Source organism: Marmota flaviventris, chromosome 1 (assembly GCF_047511675.1).
Source record: "Marmota flaviventris isolate mMarFla1 chromosome 1, mMarFla1.hap1, whole genome shotgun sequence".
Classification (NCBI taxonomy): domain Eukaryota; kingdom Metazoa; phylum Chordata; class Mammalia; order Rodentia; family Sciuridae; genus Marmota; species Marmota flaviventris.
The window spans coordinates 181,127,756-181,150,615 of record NC_092498.1 but is presented as its reverse complement, the minus strand read 5'-3'; the positions used below and the strand labels follow the sequence as shown (position 1 = coordinate 181,150,615).

The following is a 22,860-nucleotide window of genomic DNA, read 5'->3' as shown; positions in this document are numbered from 1 at the left end:
GGCCGATTGCATCACGTGATACCTCCAGTGGGGTGGGGGGGCTCTCCCTGCGTCGCGGGTGGGAGCTGCGTCGTCGCGTCACGTGACCCCTCCAGTCAGCCAATAGGTGAGCCCAGCGGAGAATTTTGAATGTGGTGGCGGTAGTTGCGGGTGATCCCAGACCGAGTCGCAGACCTGCCGGGCCCGGAGCGCGGGCCTCGCGCGTGGCGGGACAGCTTTGTGGAGCCTTGGGATGTGCGAAGGAGGGCGACAGCTTCAGCAGTCGTGGTGGCCCAGGTACCATTTTGGACGCTCCTGAGAGAGGCGGGTCGCCCGGCCCACTTCCGGCAACCCCCACCCCCCAATCGCTTTTGCTCTTCCTAAGTCCATCGAAGAAAGAGATTGCAGGTTTTCAGGTGTGGAACTAGGACGACTCGTTCGTTCTTCCTGAGAGTCTCCGTATCTTATTAAATTCAGTGGCCTAAAGCCCAGACTGTGGGTCATACTGACCCGGCTTCGTTTGACCTCGCGATCGTCACTCTCTGATGTTTTCGTTTTGTCTTCTGTTAAATAAAGGGGGACCCGAACGTCCTGCTTGCAGAATTGTGTCGATTATATGGATTAAGTAGTGTGCAAATAAAGCACTTACGGTAGTTAGAAGCTAGGCGTAATGTAAGGACGTAGAAAAATTGGCAGCTCTTCTGTGTGTAGCGCGGAACCATTGACATCCTTTCCTTGTCCAGGCATTTTGTTTTCTGTCCTTGCTGGCGCCTCCGCAACACCCTTTAGAAAAATACTGGTAATCAGCAACTATTCTAGGTTCTTTTGAATACAGACCCTTCTCGAATACCATGACAGTATGACAGGCTTGAGACCTGTGACTTGTGTCTACTTTCATTTGTGCTACCACAACCCCCTGTTAACCACCATCCTCGTAGACAATCATTAAAACTTACAGCGAATTTATTATTTTAGTTTGCTTAGGTATATTAACGAAAACTTTTCACATAGGCTTTTGCTTTTAACATAGCTAAGCTAACTTCAGTTACTTCATCTGTAAGGTTCTGAAACACCTCCAGTTCAAACTTTAAAAACTTCTTTGTGATAAGTTTTATATAATCCACTTACTGTTAGTGCTTAAGAGTTTGCTCTTTGTCTTCTGGAAACCGATATATTGTATTTACATTGGTAAGAGTAAAATATTTAGTCAGGATCCATAATATCTATTCAAATCCTCAGACACTGCATAAAGGAAAATAAGGCCTGGGGGGAAAATATGCAAGAAAATATAAGATTTAATAAAATATTTGACTAACAGAGATGAAGATATCCTTTATGATAAATTTGAAAATTGTATGAATGGATTGTTGTTGGAAACCAGACTTTTTTAAAAAATATATATCTTTATAATTTATTTTTACGTCGTGCTGAGGATTGAACCCAGTGCCTGGTGTGTGAGACAAGCGCTCTACCACTGAGCTACAGCCCCAGACCCAGACTTTTTTTTTTTTTTTTTTAGGATAAAATTTGTCTATAAAAATGTTTAGCATGCTGAAGTGTCTGGTGTGCAGCACTGAAAAATTATTACACTCACATTAAAATCCTCAATAGCATATTACACTGTCAGTGCATGTTTTGCTACTTTTAACTGCATGTAGAACAATTATTTAATGTCCCATTTACTATGTTCATAACTTCCTGGAAGTTTTAGCATTCTGGAGTTTTAGTAATAACTGAGAATACTGGCATGTTTCTCTGTCCCAGTTCCTTTTCTTTATAGGTCTTTGTTATAGCCTGCTAAAATTATAAATAGTACTATATACTTTAAATCTTTGAGGATCACTGTGACTTTCTTGTGTGTACCTATCTTAAATGATGCTCAGTTAAAACTGTGGGAAAGAGACAAGTAACTGAGTGGCTTAATTTAATAAATGAATAATTAGAGAAAACAAAACCCAGCTATGTATATAATTGCCTCTAAACTAATGCTGCAAGCCTAAGTACTAAAAGTTGACCATCAACATTGTAAGAAACAATAATAATAATGGCATCAAAATTTAATAATAAGACAGATATGGTGGTACACGCCTATAGTCCCAGCTACTTGGGAGGCTGAGGCAGGAGGATCACTTAAGCCCACTGAGTTCAAGACCAGCCTAGACAACATAGGGAGACTGATTCCCCAAATAAAAAGGAAAATGTAAAAAAAAAAAAAAAAGAAAACCCAACAAAATATTATTTAAGCATTTCACATAGTGCATATAATATAATAAGTCTCCAATGATTATCTGGTAAAGAATGAATAAGTTGGGTCAGACACAGTGGTACACACCTGTAATCCCAGTGACTGGAGAGGAGGCTAAGCAGGAGAATATAAGATTGAGGCCAGCCTGGGCAAGAATGAATAAGTAATATTATGGAATCTTTGGATTGGAAATCAATATTCAATAAAGCTTTCATATAAAGTGGCTGAAGAGGAAAGAATTATGTCAAAAATATTGAGATTTTTATAAAGTTGTTTTATGTGCATATAATGAAGATGATTCTAACATCTGATTTTTTAGTTTGTGTTTTGATAGGAGAGTGCTTATATGTTGCCCAGGCTGGCCTTCAACTCATGATCACCCATGCCTCAGCCTCATGAACAGCTGGGATTACAGGCATTGGCCATACCACCTTGCATTAATGAGATTTTAAAGCTGTAAAATCTATGTTATAATCGGGTTAACCAGCTACCTACTTTGAGCTAATTCTACAGTTAAATCTCTACTTAATCCCTTACTTATGAACAACCTGTATTTTCAGTCTTAAGTTTTATAATTGATACTATTGTCTCTGGGGAAAATTACATATTTTTTTATTGTTTTAAATTTTTAGGCAAAAGATGGCTAAGGAAAGGTGCCAGAAAAAATCCTTTCAAGATAGTCTTGAAGACATAAAGAAGCGAATGAAAGAGAAAAGGAATAAAAACTTGACAGAGCTTGGCAAACGCAAATCCTTCATAGTTGCACCGTGCCAAGTACTCAGTAAGAGATTTTTATGTCATCCTTTTACATCACTTTTTAAGTTTAGATTTAATAACTGATACATTTATTTTATCCTCTTTTAGACATCACTTCTACACTGCTGAAAAATACCCAACAAAACAACAAAATGTTAGTTTTAGCTTTGGAAAATGAAAAATCCAAAGTGAGGGAAGCCCAAGATATCATCCTGCAGCTGAGAAGAGAGTGTTACTACCTTGCATGTCAGTTATATGCATTGAAAGAAAAACTTGCTTCACAACAAACAAAAGCTGCTCAGGTATTTTTATTATAAAGGCTGAATTTCTTAGGGGGGAAAACATGAATAATTTGTTTAGATCAGTTTATTATTTAAATTAATTATAGATATCTCTGTTATTAGTGAATTGTTTCTTTTCCATGCTCCAGCACAGGTATTATGTATGGCCAGTTAAGAAAGCTTCAGTCATACAGGTGATTGAAGGTTGTGCCTATCTAACTCGGTTTTGAAACAGGTAGCAAGGCAACTTGCAGAAGGAATAGTTTAGCCTTTACACTGTTGGTCCCCTTCCAATATTCAACTAAGTGAATAAAAGGGCAACTAAGCTAAAGGCTAAAGTGTGCTAGTTGAGTGGACTAGTCCAAAAGTTTAAATCAGTGCTAACTTGAGTTTTATCTTTCCTATGTAGTTTTGCCATCTGGTGGGGTTTTATAAGAATTGCCTTTATTTAGGGCATGGGGAGTATTTAAATGCTTTTTGGAGAATCATTTTCAACCTACTAGTTGGCTAAATAAGGAAGGCTATCCTTAACACGTAGACAAGAAAAATCCTGAATATTTTGCTGAGCAAATTTTTAATCTGATTCTGTTTGTGTCCAAGTTTGTAAAGAAGGGACTAAAATATGGTTCTGCCAGCCAAAATATAATAGACATGGACAAAGTTTGCTTTAGGATATTCATATTCTTTGTGTCTCATTGTATGATAATCCTGAGAAGAATAATGATGAGCCAGTTTCTCCTTCCCTTTGTCCAGAAGCCACTGCCAGGCAAATTACATGAGGCAGAGAATGAGAAAAGCAGTGGTGAGTGTCAAGTGTTAACAGGTCAGTTTACTTTCTTTCCAGTGGCTGTCTATTTGCTGTGCGAGTGAAGACAGCCACATTGGCACTTGGGCCAGATAAGAAAGTCAGACTACAGTGGTTGAGTTAGGACTATAGGGGGCACGATTTGAGAAAAAGAATTAAAATCACCACTCAGTTGACAGAAGAAGTTAGAGAATGATTCCTTATTTTAATACATATGACATAGACACGTGTGTAAATATATACATATATATATATATATACATGTATGTGAAATATACATATAAATGTTGAAAATTACCTCTGTAAAGATTAGATATGGGACTGAGGTTGTGGCTCAGTGGTAGAGCGTTCACCTAGCACATTTGAGGCACTGGGTTCAATCCTCAGCACCACATTAAAAAAATAAATAAATTAATAGATAGATAAAGGTATCTATAACTAAAAAAAAAAAATTTAAAGGATTAGACATGATTTCTTCACTTTTGTGTAGAGTTAGATTCTATTTTTTAAAAAGTTTTTTCTTCAGGATATAATCTTAAATTTTTTTTTCTTTTCCTTTTTTAGTCAACTAATAGGGGAAAAAAAATCCCTCTAAAGGCATATGAATCTTCCTCCTCCCTTTCCAAAGTTTTTGCTGAAATCACACAGAAATAGTACAAAATGAATACTCAGTGACATCATTGCAAAAACAGTGGAGAGAGAATTCTGTCATTTTTAGGCCCTTTAACATTTATCAATGATTTTTGACCATTAAAATGCGTTGTTAGTTGCTAAGCAGATGGATTCTTAGCATTTAAAATATCCAAGCTTATTTTCCATCATATATTTATTACATGTTGTCACTCATTCTCAACATCAATCTGTACTTGTGTTTCAGTGGTTAAGTCAATTTAGCAGTTACAGAAAAACTTAAAATACTTAAAATTGCCTATAAGTAGTCTACAAAAATTTCCAAGTCTTTTGTTCCTAAGTTTTATAATATATCTTCTTAATATTACTGCATAGGGGCTGGGGATGTGGCTCAAGCGGTAGCGCGCTTGCCTGGCATGCGTGCGGCCCGGGTTCGATCCTCAGCACCACATACAAACAAAGATGTTGTGTCCGCCGAAAACTAAAAAATAAATATTAAAAATTCTCTCTCTCTCTTAAAAGAAAAAAAAAGGTTACTGATTTAAAAAAAATGTTACTGCATAGTTAAATATTCCTTTCTCCTTTATTTACATTGATTAATAATACTGTTTTCAAACATTATTTATTTGATATTAAATTGAAAATTTTTCACAAGGATTAATTTCTAATGAATAGTTTTAGCCTTTTAAGTAAAAAGTCAATATATGTTCATCACATTTTAAAAATCAATTGAATTGAATTAAATTAGAATGATTTCTTAGGAATCAGACTGGGACTCTAATTAAAAGCCAAGCCTTATGCCTCAAATTCCATTCCTCCCTCCTTGTTTAGGACTGTGCTGCTGGAAATTTGGTCTTTCCTCCCCATGTACCGCCTCCACTGGATCAATCTAGCCATCATACAAAGGTGCTTTAGTATTTCTTGTCTTTAGAGGAAAAGGAAAATAAATGAAACCTCTCCTGGTCACCTATCTCTCTCCCTCCTCATGTCTCTACTTCCCTTCCCAGCAGAATTTTTCCAGAAAAAAAAAAATACATCCACTGCCTTAAATTCCTCACCTTCCATTCACATTTCAAACCACTTTTATCTGGCCCCTATTCCTACTATTCTATTTTTGCTCTGTATCAAGATGACCAAAACTTCCACTTTAACCAGTTCAGTGGTCACTTCTGTTTCTTGACCTAGCGATCATATGCAACATAGGTGGTTCTTTACTTGAAAAGTTTGCTGTTCTTAGATTCCTTGACATTATCCTCCACTAGGTTTCTTGTTGCCTTTCTGACTGTTGCATGTCAATCTCCTTTACTGGCTGATGCTTTATGTTTAAATGCAATTGTCTAGACTTGACTCATCCTTTCCATAGCTTTATATATTGTCTATCTGCTGGTGACTTTCAAATTCATGGCTCAAGACCTAAAACCACATACACACACATACACAGCTACTAGATATCTCCACTTCAAAGTTTAGAATCTCAAAACATGCTTTCTACAAAGCACAACTCTTTGCTTTCCCTCTCCCAGATTTATTGTATGCTTCCATCTCCCTCAATAATTCTTGCTCATCTCAGTAAAATAGCCTACTTCTTTGATCAGGCCAAAACCATAAGAGCTTCCTTCTACCTGCCCTCACCTATATCCTTATTCAATCTTTATGCATGATTTATTATCTCAGAACCTTCCAGCGGGATTCACCACCAAACTCTTTCAACCTTTGGCCCCTTTTAATCCATGCTTCACACAGTGAGTCGGACTAATGGTTTGGTTAGGTTTGGTTTGGTTTGGTTGCAGTACCAGGGATTGAACCCAGAGCCTCACACATGCTAGGCAAGCACTCTACCACTGAGCTGCATCCCTGGCTTTTTTTTCCCCCTAGTAATGGGGATTGTGCAATCATTACTTTACTCTCCTTGAACTAGTAAGACCTCTGCATTTTGCCACACAGAGGAGACTGACATGGAACAATCAGGAATGTAAAAAATAAATAAATAAATACATACATACATACATACATAAGGGAATATGATGCCAAGAAACCTAAGACATGATCGTTTTCAAGTAAAGGGGAGTTTCCTGTCTCTGAACTACATTCCCAGCTCTTTTTTATTTCATTTGATCCTGAATCTCACTAACTTGTCCAGCCTGGCCTTAAACATGGAGTCCTCTTACCTGGGCCTCCCAAATCACTAGAACTACAAGTGTACACCAATGATCTTTTTAAAGCTTATCATTTTACTTCCCTACTTAATATTTAAATCACTTCCTATCACACTTAGACTAAATTTCACACTATGGCTCCCAATGCCCTTATTATCTGGCTTTCCCATGTACACCACCTACTGTTCTCAATGACTATGTTCTAGCCACATTGAACTATTTTTCTAAAACACAGCAACTTTATGACTTTTATATTTGCTCTTTCCACTGCTTTTTTCCTTCCTGTTTTCCTGTTATTTCAATAGCTAATTCCTTTCCTGTCTTCACATGTTGGTCAAATTCACTTTGTCTTAAATTTAATTTTCATTACTGCCTGTCACTTCATTCTGGAATTTCCTTCATAGCACTTAGCACTATCTAAAATGATCTATGTATCTTTCTTTTTTTTTTTTCTTTCTTTTTCTCTTCCTACTATAGAATGTAAGCTTTAATAGGGTAGAATTTGATCATTTAGTTGGCATAGTCTCAACTCCTGAAAGTACATGACACCATAGTAAACTGTCAATAAGTGTATACTGTTGAATAAATGAATACTTTTTATAAATACTTCAATTTTAACAGTGTTTTCCTTTGCTTTATGCATTAACAGAACCAGGAAATACGTTCCTCTGAAATGGACTCCAATAGGGATGACAACACCAGCGATTTATTTGTGAAGGATTCACCGTTAGCATCATTACCAGGGTAATGATATTATTATTATTATGAGTATCAATACCAGGGTAGATTTAATTTTGTGATTTATTTACAAAAACAAAAATTGGTGTCATACTAAGAATATATTTTAAAAAATTTAATGTGAAAATTCTATTATATATAGCCAAATTAGAGCTTTCTTTGTCTTATATGTAGTTATTTCTAGAAATAAAGAAGCTTCACAAGAACTTTTAAAATATTTCCTTCAGTCATATTTTTCCCTGTATCAGGTTTTTATTCTGAGAATATTTGTAATTAAAATGAGAATATTTTACCAGTCCTAAAAATAGTCTGGTTTAGGAAAAATATATATAATAAAATATCATAGTTAACATCATTGTCACACCATCTCACTGATCCGATTTCTTTTTTTCCATCAGATCCTATATACCCTCTTCTCCTTCTCTTGGATCAAGGATACTTTATGCATGCTTATGAATTATTGAAATTTAATCATATAGTAAAATGGACAGATCTTAATTACATAGTTCAATGAGTTTGACTACTGTATCCACTGTAAAATCAAAACCTGAATCCAGCATGCTGACACGTCTATAATCCCAGCCACTTTGAAGGCAGAGGCAGGAGGATTGCAAGTTCAAGGCCAGCCTCTTCAATTTAGCAATTTACCCTCTCTCAAAAAATAAAAAGGACTAGAATGTAGCTCAGTGGCAGAGTACCCTGGGTTCAATCCCCAGTGTAGGGGGGAAAAAAACCTACTTAAGATACAGAGTGTTTCCCTCATTTTAGCACAAGGTTTCTTAATCTTGATACTGTTGACATTTTAAGCCAAATACTTCTGTGTTGTTGAAGGCTATGGACTACAGAATGTAGCATTTTGGGCCTCTATCCACACAATGTCCTCAGCAACCCCATCCCCCCATTGTAAAAAGTAAAAAATAATTTCAGATATTGCTAAATATCCCCAGGGAAACATAACTTTTCCCAAGGTGAGAATTACTACCACTGACAGCTCCCTTATATCACTTTCAAGTCTGTCCCATTATGATCCATTGATGATTAATCATTGATAGTTTTGTTTTGGTGTTTTGGGAGGAGTTTTTTTATTTCTGTTTTTTTTGTTGTTGTTTTGGGCTGTGTGTGTGTGTGTTTATGTTGCTAGGGATCTAACCCAGGGCCTTAAGCAAAGTAAGCCAGGGCTCTACCACTGAACTCCATCCCCAGCCATCAGTATTAGTTTTTAAGCTGTTTTAACTTTAAGATCTGACAAAACATGTCATGGACAAAAGTAAGATGAGATAAATCAAATTTTTTTATTGGTTACCAAAGCTTCTAAACTTCTATTTAATTGTTCATATATAGGGTAGAAATCTCTGTACAAAGAATCAAGAATAAAAATTGCAATTATAATGAAAAAAGATTTTGAGCATAAAGAAAATTGTTTGTTTCGTGAACCAAAGAACGAGAGTTTTAACTAAAGTGAACTGTTAAACAACTCAGAAGAGTTCAATGGTTGACACCATAAAAACATACATTATCTCACATCTCATAGCTCTGCTAATGATAAAGCAGTCTTCTAAGAGTTTAGTGACCAAATTGCATTTTTAAAAACATGTCAACTTGAATTGCCTTTTTCTTCAGTTAAATGAAATTGAGTTATAGCATGTTTTCAGGCAGAGCAATCTAACTTGATGTTAGTTCTTCCACTGGGAGTCGAATGTCAATCCTAACAAATCAGTCTTCGTGTAATCAGCATAAACTTTTTTTATTTCCTTTGCTACAGAACCAGATGTATTGATTTGTAATGGAATTATGAAGTGGTACTGAAAGAAAAAACTCTTATAATTTAGAAAAGTATTAAAATTTGTTTCTATTATATAATTGCTAAATAAATTTACATTTTTCATTGGTATTTTCTAAGGCGAGTTCCTCTTGAAGAAACTGACCTTCCAAGACACAGAGAATCATTGCAAATAGAAGGTAATTTAAGTAAAAATCTAAAAATATTAAGGGCAAGATCATTGAGAACAAGTAACATAATTTTTTGTTTTTACTTTTTAAATCTGTTTATCTGCAATTCTGCTCAAAACAAATCTGTTTATTTTACATAGAATAATATAGGTTTATGTACATCCATCTACTGTGCCAAATCTGTAATCAGAAATCTTAGTTACAACTATAACTGCATTTTACCAAGCCCTACTTACTATGTGTTTAGGTCTGTATTAGGCATTTTTATATACATTGTCATAACTCTCAGAGCAGCCTGGGACTATAGATACAGTCAATCCCATTTTATATAGACTCAAGTAAAGCATCTCACAAGCACTAATCCTGATGATAAGAGGTAGGGTTTAAACTCAAGGCTGAGCTCCAAAGCCATGCCCTTCTTGCTACTTTTAAGTTGATGTGTCCCAGTTCTCAAATATCAGTCTTATCTACTTGTACTAACCTTTGAAGAAGGGATAGTGTTGCAATAAGCAAAACTATATAAATATCCTATGTTACCTATAAATATAGAGTAAGAGTCTTTCACAGATCAAATATAAGCTATTGATAAGCAAATAGATGGTGAAATTGTTTTCCAAATTTTTATGTACTTACAGTAAATGTAAGAAAACTATTGAATGCCTCTTCTGAAACTTTAAATTCTAAAATTTTTGACAAATTCTGAAAAATAATTGTTATTTTTCTCATTTATTTTTTAAATCCTCAGAACAAATATCTACTACTACTCAAGACACACTGGGATGTGACCTTGATTCAGATGAAGCTAAGTCTACTGATTATATATTACCTAGAACAATATCTTTCCATCGCCGTTTAAAGAAAGATTTTAATGATATAAGTCTGTTCAATACTTGGAATGACTCTGAAACCAGTCATTTAGCAAGGCAGCCTTATGAATTGGAAAGAATTGAATATGTAGACCCAGGAGTAAACATACACGTACCTGAAAATGTAGAACAAAATGTTTGTCAGTGGAACAAGGACCAAATTAATTTATCACCAAAGCTCATTCACCCAGGAAAATTTACTAAAACAAAGGAAATTATTTTGGAATCTAAATCTGAACAAACTAAAAGTAAATGTAAAGATGCAAAAGGAAGAAAAAGAGAAGAGAAAAGAAAAGCTAACAGAAGTAAAAAATCAAAATCTACATCAAAGCATAAAAGGAACAAAAGTGAAAATAAAACAAATGTTTCCAACAGTAAATTGGATAAATCTGTCAGTTCCAGTGATGCTTACAATTTTAATTTAGAAGAGCTTATTCATCTCACTCCTTTCCGACAAAAAACAAGTGCTGATTCTAATAGAGAGGAAAACGACCATAAGTCTGAAGGGAGCATCTGTGAATCAAGCAGTTCTGAAGATGATTTTGATGACCTCTATCTGCCCTCTCACAAGTACATTCAAAATCTTGCCACCAGCTCAGATGGGAGACCAGTCACTAGGCCTCGATCTAAAAGAACACTGCAGTATGCAGATGAAAGAGAGAGAGAGGATTCTAAGCCAACACAAACTCCTCCAAGTAAGTGATCTACTTGTTTGCTTGCATTTTTAATGTTTATGATACATGATCACTCCTGATGCTTATGTACTTATACTTACCATCTGTGTCTCTGGGGGAGGTTAGAGACTTACCATCTGTCTCTCTGAGGGAAGTTACAGTTGGATTAAATTGGGGGAGAAAGGGAGTGGAAATCACAGTTGTATTGCTCTCACTACTTCAAGTAAACTTTAAATCTTTAACAATAAATATTACTTGTCATGGAGACAGCGTTTTTATTTTCAGTGAATGAGGCCACCCAAGGAGGTGAGGTGATTTTTTTGTGAGATTAGAGTAAATGAAAAGATCTTTTATATACTCATGTGAAACATCCTCTTGGAAATGAAATCAAACTTGAATCTAGTGATTTGTCATCTTAATGACTTGGCTTTATATTTAATCTGACAGGAACCATGATTTAAAATAAATTTCTAGTTAACGAGGCCAAGAAATGTTTTCCTCAATTGACAGGCATTGTATTCTTTTGTAAGACAACTGAAAAACTGGCTCAGAAAATCTTGCTTTTATTAGCTCAAAAGTAGTCGTGGTTCGGATATTGGTAATACAGATTGCACCTGCCCACAGATGCTCATCGGAAATTTTATTGTGGTAGAACTAACATACACACTAGGGTTGTTATCATTCTCAAAATATTGGTACATTATTTCATTTGGTCCTCAAAACAACTGAGTCACCATGCTTGTTTGTTTATAAGGAGCCAAAGCCTAAAAAAGAATTAACTTTCTTATCAACTAGGCACTGGTAGCTTGTAAACGTCTTTTAAAAATCTGCTGTAATGATGGAATAAATCAAACAACCAGACACAATGGCACATGCCAGTAATGATCCCAGCTATTTGGAGGCTGAGGCAAGAGAATTGCAAGTTCAAGTCCAGCTTGAGCAATTTAGCAAGACCCTGTCTCAAAATAAAAAGGCCTGGGATATACCTCAGAGGTAGAATGCTTTTAGGTTCAGTCCTCAGTAATACACACAAACACACAAGATTGGCAAAATGGTAATAATTATTGTAGCTATCTTGGTATACCTTTGAAAATATAAATAGTGCATTTTGAAAAGAAAAAAAAAAATGGACACAAAATAGTTTGGTCCCCAGACTACTAGCATCAGCATTACCTGTTAACTTTAAAAATGCCAAATCATGGGCTGGGGATGTGGCTCAAGCGGTAGCACGCTCCCCTGGCATGCGTGCGGCCCGAGTTCGATCCTCAGCACCACATACAAACAAAGATGTTGTGTCCGCCAAGAACTAAAAAATAAATATTAAAAATTCTCTCTCTCTCTCTCTCTCTCTCTCTCTCTTTAAAAAAATAAAAATGCCAAATCACGCTGGGCATGGTGGCATATGCCTATAATCCAGACCATTCCAGCTTCAGCAAAATGGTGAGGCTTCAATAATTTAGTAAGACCCTGTATCAAAATAAAAAGGGCTGGGGATGTGGCTCAGTGGTAAAGCACCCCTGAGTTCAGTTCCCCAGTACAAAAAAAAAAAAAAAGCCATACCTCAAATTAGAATTTGCATCTCCCCTATGAATTCATAAATACATTAAAGTTTGAAAAGTATTATATTTCAGAATAGAAAACTCATCAGATATTATTGCTTAGTTACATTTTTCAAAATGTTTGTGGGGTGACAAAGTTTGAAACCCATAGAATCCTTCAGTATATGACTGCTTACTATAAAACCACTTCAGTTATAATTTTGTTATTCTTCGGATACAGTTTGCTTTTTTTTTTGGTACTGAGAATTGAACCTGGAGTACTTTACCACTGAGCCACATCCCTGGCCCTTTTTGTTTTTTGAGATAGTGTCTCACTAAATTACTTAAAGCCTCACTAAATTACTGGGGTTGACCTGTAATTTTCAATTCTTGTGCCTCAGACTCCCAATTCACTGGGATTACAGGCATGTGCTATCATATCCAGCTCCAATTTGCTTTTTGAAGTTATTTTAAAAGATTATCTTGCAGTGCCCTCACTGCGTGCTCGGTCCCAAGTAGAATAACTTGGGTGTTTTTGATAGGAAAAACACTGGTAACTTTTTATTATCTTTACTGGATGGAACATATTTTATCTTGGATTTCATAGAGGCTGTGATTTAGAATTCTCTTTATTCACTAGAATGAGTTTGAGGACTTTATAAGACTACAGGAAGCTACTTAATGATGAACTTTGGTACTGCCAAAGGTAAAGGCCTTACTGATTCTAAACAGCAAGATGTGACTAAAATGAAATTTCATAATTAACTCATTACAAGTAAGATATCACAGAAGAATGTTAAATTTTAGTAAAATGCCCTATTATATCTACCATATTTAACATTTCAATATTACCTGGCTTGAAAGGAAAAGAATAGTTAAAAGTTTTAAAAATCCATATTATAAAATACCAGATTTTGTGTACAGTTAATATATATAATTAAGTACAATTTTATTCCAGTGATTTTTTTTTTCTCTTGGAATCATTTTAAATTTAACTGTTGTTCTTATAGGTGTGCCATCTGAGACTCACCAGTCACCTTGCTGCAGCCTAAAGGATATCACCAATACTCCCATGTCTTCTGTAGTGAAAACAAAGAAACATTCTCTTTCTCCAAAAAAGAACACAGAAAGTCCAGCAGTATCTCTGCCCAAGCGTAGGTGCACAACCCACATTAACTATAAGGAGCCAACACTTACTTCGTAAGTATTTGTGGGAACCCATTTGTGGTGGTAAATGTGGGAGGAGTGAAGTTAGGGATCTTTGTTCAAGATGAGTCTTATTTGAAATATAAAAATGTGATTTAAAAAAAAACTGAAGTAGGAACATTAAAAGTGACATTTTTATAATAATTTTGTACCGAAGATTAAGGGATACTTATAATTATGCTTAAGATTTCTCTTTACCTCTACAGGAAACTAAGAAGAGGGGACCCTTTTACAGATTTACATTTTTTGAATTCTCCTATTTACAAGCAGAAGAAGGACGTGAGATGTTCTAAAAAAAAATAATATCAGTAATAAGCAAATGCAATTTATCTCACCCTTTTCTATTGCTCCAGTAGAGAATCTGTTAAAACTGTACACAAATGTATGGAATTATTCCCATAGAATATTCTCTTCACGGGACTCTAGATTATAATAATTTCTTCAAAACTTCACTTCATAATTGTTTAGATTTCTTAAGTTGCCTAAACTCCTTAATTTTACTTAAAATGAATCTGGTACCAACATCTTGAAATTACTGATTATTCAAATTATTTTAATTTTCTGGCATCTTTATTTTTCCCGTAAAGCAGGGAATACTAAAATGAACAGTTTTTTAAGGCAAGGTAAGACCTTTTGAAAAATCCTTAATTTTTGGAGTTAAATAAATCCTTCACATTCACATTAAGATAAACACCCTGTTGTTTGTGGGCCCCTTTTAACACTGTTGTACTTAGGTTCTTCACATAAAATACATATGGGGTCATGATTAGAGAATTTGTGGTTGTTCAGGCTCATGGATTAAATGTCTGATTATGAACCTTAAGTGTGTGCTATTCAAAGTGATGCCTCAGCAGACTCACAAATTATGTCATGGACTTTCAGGACCACCCCCTCCCCCCAACCCATGTGCCCCATGATTTAATTAAGAATCTCAAATGTTAAATGTGTGAATACCAAGGGCTTTACTCTATTTTTAATCAACCAATGAGAGCTCAGAAAGTTTGACATCTACTCTTGTATGTATCCCTTTAAACTTTGAAATCATTGATAGTAGTCCATTTTTAAAGAACAATAAAATTTGTGTAAGATAGCACATGTGTTTTCTTCTGTTCTTCATCAGATAGATTAGCTATCTGGTTGTCTTCTTTCTAGCCTTCACTATTCTTATCCTTGGACATGTCCTTTTCTCTCCCATTCAGCATTCTCTGTAGTCAAACATGACATCTCTCTCCTCCACATTTTTTTTTAATATCTTTATTTTACATTTATGTGGTTCTGAGGATCAAACCCAGTGCCTTATGCATGCTAGGCAAGCACTCTACCACTGAGCCACAACCCAGCCCCTCTCCTCCACATTTTCATTGTGCAACCTCAGGGTCCATTATCAAAAAATTCAATTTGAGCTGGGGATGTAGTTCTGTGGTAGAGCACTTGCCTAGCATGTATAAGGCCCTGGGTTCAATCCCACGTACTACCAAAAAAAAATCTAATTTTACTAGATGACCCTTTCAATCTTCATCTCAAATTATTTTCTTGACTATATCTTATCTTTCAGTCACACTCAAAATGCTTATCACCCACAGTGTTTCTTTCCCCTAAAATCACATATCCATACATCCCATTGTCCTATCAGTCTATTTTTCCAGTTTTGTTAACCATTCCCTTTATACCTTTTTAAATTCATGAAACCTCACTTTACAGTTATCATCTTAAAATTCAGTTTCTCAGGCTGGAGATATATCTCCAGGGTAAGAGTGGCCAAGTGCTCATGAGTGAGATCCTGGGTTTGGTCCTCAACATAATGGAAAATAAAAAGTGCTAAAAATTCAGTTTCTCGGTCTCAGTTGCCATGTATAGTAGTAGTTGTTGCAGTACCGTAGATGTTGCAGATACAGAACATCACCATCATCACAGGAATTTTCAAACAGTGCTCTTCCCAACCAACAGTGGCTAAACTATAGCCTATGGGCCAAATCCAGTATACCCTGCTTTTGGACAGTCTGAATGCTAAGAATAGTTTTAATACTTTGAAATAGTTGAAAAACTCACATATTTGGAACCAATTTCAGTGACAAGTTACACTATCTTTAAACCCCAATAAATTATCCGTATAATATTCTCAAACTGCCTTTTGGCCTGCAGATCCTAAAATTTACCTTCAGGATACTTACCAAGAGTTTGCCAATTCCTGCTGTGGACTCTAGACCATCAATATATATATATATATATTTTTTTGAATGTGCAACATTTTTATTTTTTATTTATTTTTTGTTTTATTTTTTATTTGTATTTATTTTTAGTTATATATGACAGTAGAGTGCATTTTGACATATAATACATACATGGAATGTACATACATCAATCAAATTGTCTATTCTGCTGCCCTTCCTATCCTCCCTGCTCCTCCCTTCCTCTCCCATCCTTTCTCTCTATCCAATCTAATGTGACACACTTTTTTTTTCTCATTACAACATCATATATGTATTCTCTATAACAATGAGGTTCTCCTTCCATCTTCTGTGTAACTCCCTTCTTCCTCTTTTTCCCTCCCACCTCTCTTCCCTATTTAGTGGTAGTCTTCTTCTCATGCTCTTCCTCCCTATCCCATTTTGAGTCACCCCCCTTATATCAGAGAAGACATTCGGCATTTGTTTTTTAGGGATTGGCTAACTTCACTTAGCATAATCTGCTCTAATGCCATCCATTTGCCTGCAAATGCCATGATTTTATTATTTTTTAGTGCTGAGTAATATTCCATTGTGTATAAATGCCACATTTTTTTAATCCATTCATCTATTGAAGAGCATCTAGGTTGGTTCCACATTCTAGCTATTGTGAATTGTGCTGCTATAAACATTGATGGGGCTGTATCCCCGTAGTATGCTCTTCTTAGGTCTTTTGGGTATAGTCCGAGAAGGGGAATAGCTGGGTCAAATGGTGGTTCCATTCCCAGCTTTCCAAGGAATTATATTTTTTCTTTATCTCCACCTAAATAAAAGTTCTTTTAAGCCTTTTTTTGTTGTTGTTGTTGTTTTGTTTTGTTTTGGCACTGGGGATTGAACTCAGGGGCATTCAACCACTGAGCCACATCCCCAGCACCTTTTAATATTTTATTTAGAGACAGAGACTTGCTGAGTTGCTTGATCTTAATCTTCTCTTGTGAAGTTCAATTTGCCAAACTGACAAAATGATTTCAAATCATTTTATTCATCAAATCATTAGCAATGTCTTAATGCTCTTTTGAGCTAGCATGCCATTTTTGCATGTACATCATTAAATTTGACAAAACTAAAAATGGAGACTTGTTATATGTCTCACAAGTGACCTGTCAATCAATACCCTTTGGGTGTGCTTGTCCAATCACCTGGGGCTCCTCTCATACCAAGGACATCACAGGAAAACTCTAACCAAAGGCCTTTTAGACAGCTTTCCAAGGAATCTCCATACTGCTTTCCAAATTGGCTGCACCAATTTGCAGTCCCACCAGCAATGTAAGAGTGTACCTTCTCCCCCCCACCCCATCCTCGCCAGCACTTATTGTTGTTTGACTTGGTAATGGCTGCCATTCTTATTGGGGTGAGATGGTATCTTAGAGTAGTTTTAATTTGCATTTCTCTGATTGCTAGAGATGGTGAGCATTTTTTCATGTATTTGTTAATTGATTGTATATCCTCTTCTGAGAAGTTTCTGTTCAAGTCCTTGGCCCATTTGTTGATTGGGTTATTTGCTTTTTTGTTGTTTAACTTTTTGAGTTCTTTGTATACTCTAGAGATTAGAGCTCTATCTGATGTTTGAGGGGTAAAAATTTGTTCCCAGGATGTAGGCTCCCTATTCACCTCGCATATTATTTCTCTTGCTGAGAAAAAACTTTTTAGCTTGAATTCGTCCCATTTGTTGATTCTTGGTTTTAACTCTTGTGCTATAGGTGTCTTATTAAGAAATTTGGGGCCATCAATATTCTTTAATTTCCCTTCAAATGTCATTCTCTCCTGACACTTTGTAATTCTGATTCTTATCTCCCCATCCCTTCATACCCAGAGTCAACATTTATCCTAAAATGATGTCATAGTTTTGTATTTTTTAGTGTTTCTGTGTTCTTTCTTGGCTGCTAGCGTTTGTCCATTGCCTATTTTGTTTTGTGTAACAGTTTACATGAACCATGTTGTACATATTGTACATACCCTTTTCTGACTGTTAACACTATTCTTGAGACTTACCCATGTTGGTCAATGCAGATTATTTTCATCACTGTACAGAATTATATAAATAAACCAGACGTATCCCTTCCTCTTGAGAGTTTGTTGCCACTTTTTCATTGTTTACAAATTAGTATTGCAGTGAATATTCTGTAGCTCTCAGGTTCCTTGGCAAGGTATTTCATGACCACATCCAACTGGAGAAAACCCGACAACACATCAACCTTCATTCCAGCTTCACATTAATCTTTTAACTCTGAATTCACTAAGGTTATGTTTCTTCTCCAATTGACATGTCCTCTCCAATAATGGATCTTAGTCTTAAAAGCTGACATTTAACTGTCCTATTTCATTGCTGCATAGAGCATTGAAAAGTAACTACTGTGGAAGAAGGTACATGTAATTATTTTTTTAAAAAAGAGAGATATCTAAAATTTATTCCAGCTTCATATTTATAGAAAAGATGGAGAAATGGGGATTGTTAGGTGGGTTCACATACAGCTGCATGATCACTCTCGGGCAGTTGGATCTTTAGCATCATATGGGAAAATTCCAGTCTTGACCCCTCACTGTTAGTTTTTGTCAATAACATGGACATCAGCTGAAAATGCAGCTTGATGATACAGCATTTACCTTGAATCCATGAGGCGGTGGACTAATAATAACATGGATCTAAGAGGACATTTATATTTTAAATAAACATATAAAAAGGATAACAGTAAATACTGAAATTGCCATCAAAAAAGCTTCACAGGTCAATGCAAATAAATGTGTAAGGAAATCCCTATTCAAAAAAAAAAACAAAATCCAAGCTGAGCATCCTGGTGCATGCCTGTAATACCAGCAGCTCAGGAGGCTGAAACAGGAGGATTGCAAGTCCAAAGCCAGCCTGGGCAATGGCGAGGTGCTTAGCAACTCAGTGAAACCCTATCTCTAAATAAAATACAAAACAGGACTGGGGATGTGGCTCAATGGTTGAGTGCTCCCCGAGTTCAATCCCTGGATTGAAAAAAATAATCCATGTCTACATTGTGACTTAATATTTCACTCTGGTATTTACACAAAATAGAAGCATATGTTTACAAAAAGTCCTATACAAAAATGATTGCAACAGCCTTATTTTAAGAGCTGGAAACTACCCAAATGTCCACTGAAGTTGAATGGAAAAGTAAATTGTATAGGATTGAAGCAATGATAACATGCCACCACATGGATGAACCACACCCAAGAGTACAAATAGCAAGATTCAATTTACATTAAATCAAAGGACAGAACTAATCAATGGTGACAGAAGTGGTTGCCTGGAGCAGGAAAGAATTTATTGGAAAGAGGCAGGAGGAATTTTTCTTGGGTCATGGAAATGTTCTTTTTAGAGTAGTTGATATACTCCACAACTGACAACAGTCATCTAACCGAACACTTAAAATCCATGCATTTTGTTGCATGTTAATTACGGCCCTTTTTAAAAAATTAAAAAGGGATGGTGATTTTAAAATTAGAAGGGAGGTTGAATTGTGCCTACAGTTTACAAATACACAAGTGTGTTATGTTGTATCAGGGATAGAAACAGTGCTGGCACATTTAATAGCATTCTGAAAAAAAAAAAAAAAAAGATGTGAATATAGCTTGGTCATAAACAGTATTGAACTGAAGGGTCTTTAAAACAACTAAATTCAACCCAACCCAAAAGCTTTGTTATAGCACTTTCTTCCATTGTTGGGCAGTCCTATTGCACAAACACAAAAAGGCAATTCCCTATTCTTAGATGTATTTAAGCTGAAAGTAGACATCCATCTGTCAAATGCATAAGATGGGAGATTGACAGCAAAACTTCTTAAACTGGGTTCACCCATGAAGTTTAGGAGAGTCCAACAACCACAGGAACTGATATGCCAGAATGTGAAGGAATGTGATCATGTTCATTAAGGAGGCCCTTAAGCCCCCAACAAATTCACCAGGATTTCTTTTAAAGAACTTCCAACCTAGTTAAGCTGAAACTGGTAAACTTCAGTTCAACTCACACACACATATATCTAAATACACATAAGTAACCTGTTTTTCCCCTTTTTCAGCTGACCCTGCCAAAGCAGCAAAAAGGAGCTAAAACCTTAACTCGTTTGCTTTGTTGAAATCCCACTGTTTTAATAAACCCAGACAAAATGTCCAGCTTTGTCCTAGTTAGCTTCCTTTCCCCACAATGCGGTCATAAAGTGGCTTTTCATGATGCTCATGGTGGTTATTCTCTCATCTCCTTTGAGCATCTTCTATGTATTTTGCTGAAGATCTTCTTCCAAAGTACACCTGGGAAGTTTCTTGCCATTTTTATTTTTCCCCATCCTAAAGTCCATTTTCATCTGTTTACTTAACTGGGACAATAGTAACACTGTATTTGCTCTTGTTATCTGGGATATCTGGTTATTTGGGGGGGGGGGGCAAGGGGGTTGGGGAGGGTACTGCAGGTTGAACTAAGCCACATTCCCAGCCCCATTTTTTATTTTATTTAGAGACAGGGTCTCGCTGAGTTGCTTAGCACCTTGCCATTGATGAAGCTGGCTTTTGAACTCTTGATCCTCCTGCCTCAGCCTCCCGAGCAGCTGGGATTACAGGCATGCACCACCGCACCGGGCTGCCCTAGTAATCTTCATCACAATTTACAGCACTGTTGCATCCAAAGGAGAAAGTAAATACTAACGAGAGCCTTAAGATTCAAACTTGATTTCAGTCCCTGCCACCACCCTCCCTGCCCACCTTCCCCGTCCTCAACATTTTTTTCTCACAGAAAAAATAGTCAAGAAATTGAAATATGTTTCAAAAAAGAAAAAATGTCATACTAACTACTATCTCTTAAGAATTTGTAATTATTATGATCTTTGATATTCCCAAGTAAAATGATCTCTTTGGCATTTTTACTTTGTTAAAAAGAGAAGGGTAGTTAAGAACTAACAATAGCTCAGAACAATATGGAAAAGGCCAAGGACTGCCACCAGTAACCTTCCTTGTGCAGCACTTAGAATTTTTTAAACAAACACTGAGGGCCAGGAAAAGTGGTGCCCTCCCTGTCATCCAAGTGACTCAGGAAGCTGAGGCAGGAGGATCAAAAAGTTCAAGGCCAGCTTCAGCAACTAAGACCCTGTCTCAAAATATAAAATCAAAAGAACTGGAGATGTAGCTCCGTGTTACAGTGCCCCTGGGTTCAATCCTAAATAAACCTAAATAAACAAATAAACAAACATTGAGAGCTAATCTGAAAAACATAAACTTAAGAATAACAAAATACTAGCCTTCCCACAGTCCCTCAGTATAATCTTTTGTTTCTAAATCACCATGATTATAAATTTTACTTCTGGGTAAAACATAGATCTCACAGTCCCCTTTTCAGCAGTTTCTTCTAATAAATATGGCCATTTTTAAACTACTGGTTGAATAATCAGAAAAGAAAAAAAAGTTTTAAATTTTACACATAATTTCCAAAAATTTCATTTGCACGTAGGACACCCATCTTCTGGCTTTCTGCTGCTCCATGAGACTCACCCTAACTATGCAATAAGCAATAACACCCTTATCAAAGAAGGCTGGACATAGATTGATAAGTCCTTCTCTGACCCATGCTTTTCAAGTAGCCTGCCTTCAGAGAGCACCATTGCTCTTGGCCATACACTGAGTCTAATAGTAAAAGGCTTGCCCATGGAGGCGGAAGTCCACAGTGGTGCGGAGCTGCAGATGATGGAAGAGTCAATCACATTCTGGGGTTCCCCAATGCAAAAACCATTTGCCTCAGATAAGGAGGCAACATTCTCCAGGACTCTTTTTGTTAGTAGTAAAGGTAATATTTTGGCCAGTGTGTGACTTTTTTTTTTTTTTTTTTTGGCTAACTTCTAGGTTCAGATTTCAGTAGGGAAGAGGTGTCCGATTCTTTGTTGGGTCTTCTCAAACTCTAGCAGGATATATTATTTCCTATAGACAGCATTTTGAGTAACATTAGCTGCTCATTTTGGTGATGTTTAAAAATCTGTTGTACTTTTAAGTCTCTCCTCATTCCTGTATTTCTGTACTTCACAGATGGAAAGTAAAAGAATAAATACAAACACCCCCCACCCACCATCACCGCTTTTTTTTTTTTTTTTTTTTTTTTGGAGGAGGGGGTGGTCACTGAGAACCAAACCCAGTTGTGCTCTACCACTGAGCTATATCCCTTTTATTATTTTAAGGAAGGTTCTTACTAAGTTACCCAGGCTGACCTTGAACTTGCCATGCACCTGCTTCAGCCTTCAAGATGCTTGGCATTACAGCTGTGTACCATGCACCTGGCTAAAAACATCTTTTAACTTATAAGACTCTTTTACGGATGGATCTTTTGTTGCTGTTGTTGACACAAACAACAGTGTCTTTCCTCTTGAAAATCTCTCACCAATGGAATATGGGTTTTTAACAAAAATGCCCACAAATGCAGCAATTCCAAACACCTTCAGCAAAAGCCAAAGAGCCAAGGATTAAGGATACAGTCGATGGACAAACAAGATCACACATTTCTCTTATTGACCTCAGGCTGCTAGAAGAAGAAAACACACCACCAGATTGGGAGCTTTTTAAAATATAATTTAAAACTATTTTGTACCAGTACAATATATTAATTTTACAAATGTAAAATTTTATCAGCTGTTAAAGCATTTGCAAAAACCACACATTCTACTTCAGCTTTATTGCACAGTATCTATAAGAAAATATTAATTTTTAAATTAGAAAACATAAAAATGCTTTCAATATAGAAGAGACAATCTGATTTTAAAGACAATACTCTATAAGAATGTCTACCCAGAAAATAACAAACTTTCACAGGATA

The 22,860-nt window shown here is 36.1% G+C and overlaps 1 protein-coding gene across 1 annotated transcript; it reads left to right on the top strand.

Annotated features, from left to right (window-relative positions):
- The first annotated feature begins 253 nt into the window (after nt 1-253).
- Nucleotides 254-14,914, top strand: Sgo1 (shugoshin 1). The gene is made up of 9 exons (XM_027923167.1): nt 254-276; nt 2,857-3,005; nt 3,089-3,282; nt 5,528-5,602; nt 7,502-7,596; nt 9,491-9,549; nt 10,286-11,101; nt 13,629-13,818; nt 14,031-14,914. The coding sequence occupies exons 2-9, from the start codon at nt 2,864-2,866 to the stop codon at nt 14,125-14,127; spliced, it is 1,668 nt and encodes a 555-aa protein (XP_027778968.1). The 5' UTR covers nt 254-276; nt 2,857-2,863; the 3' UTR covers nt 14,128-14,914.
- Nucleotides 14,915-22,860: the final 7,946 nt, after the last annotated feature.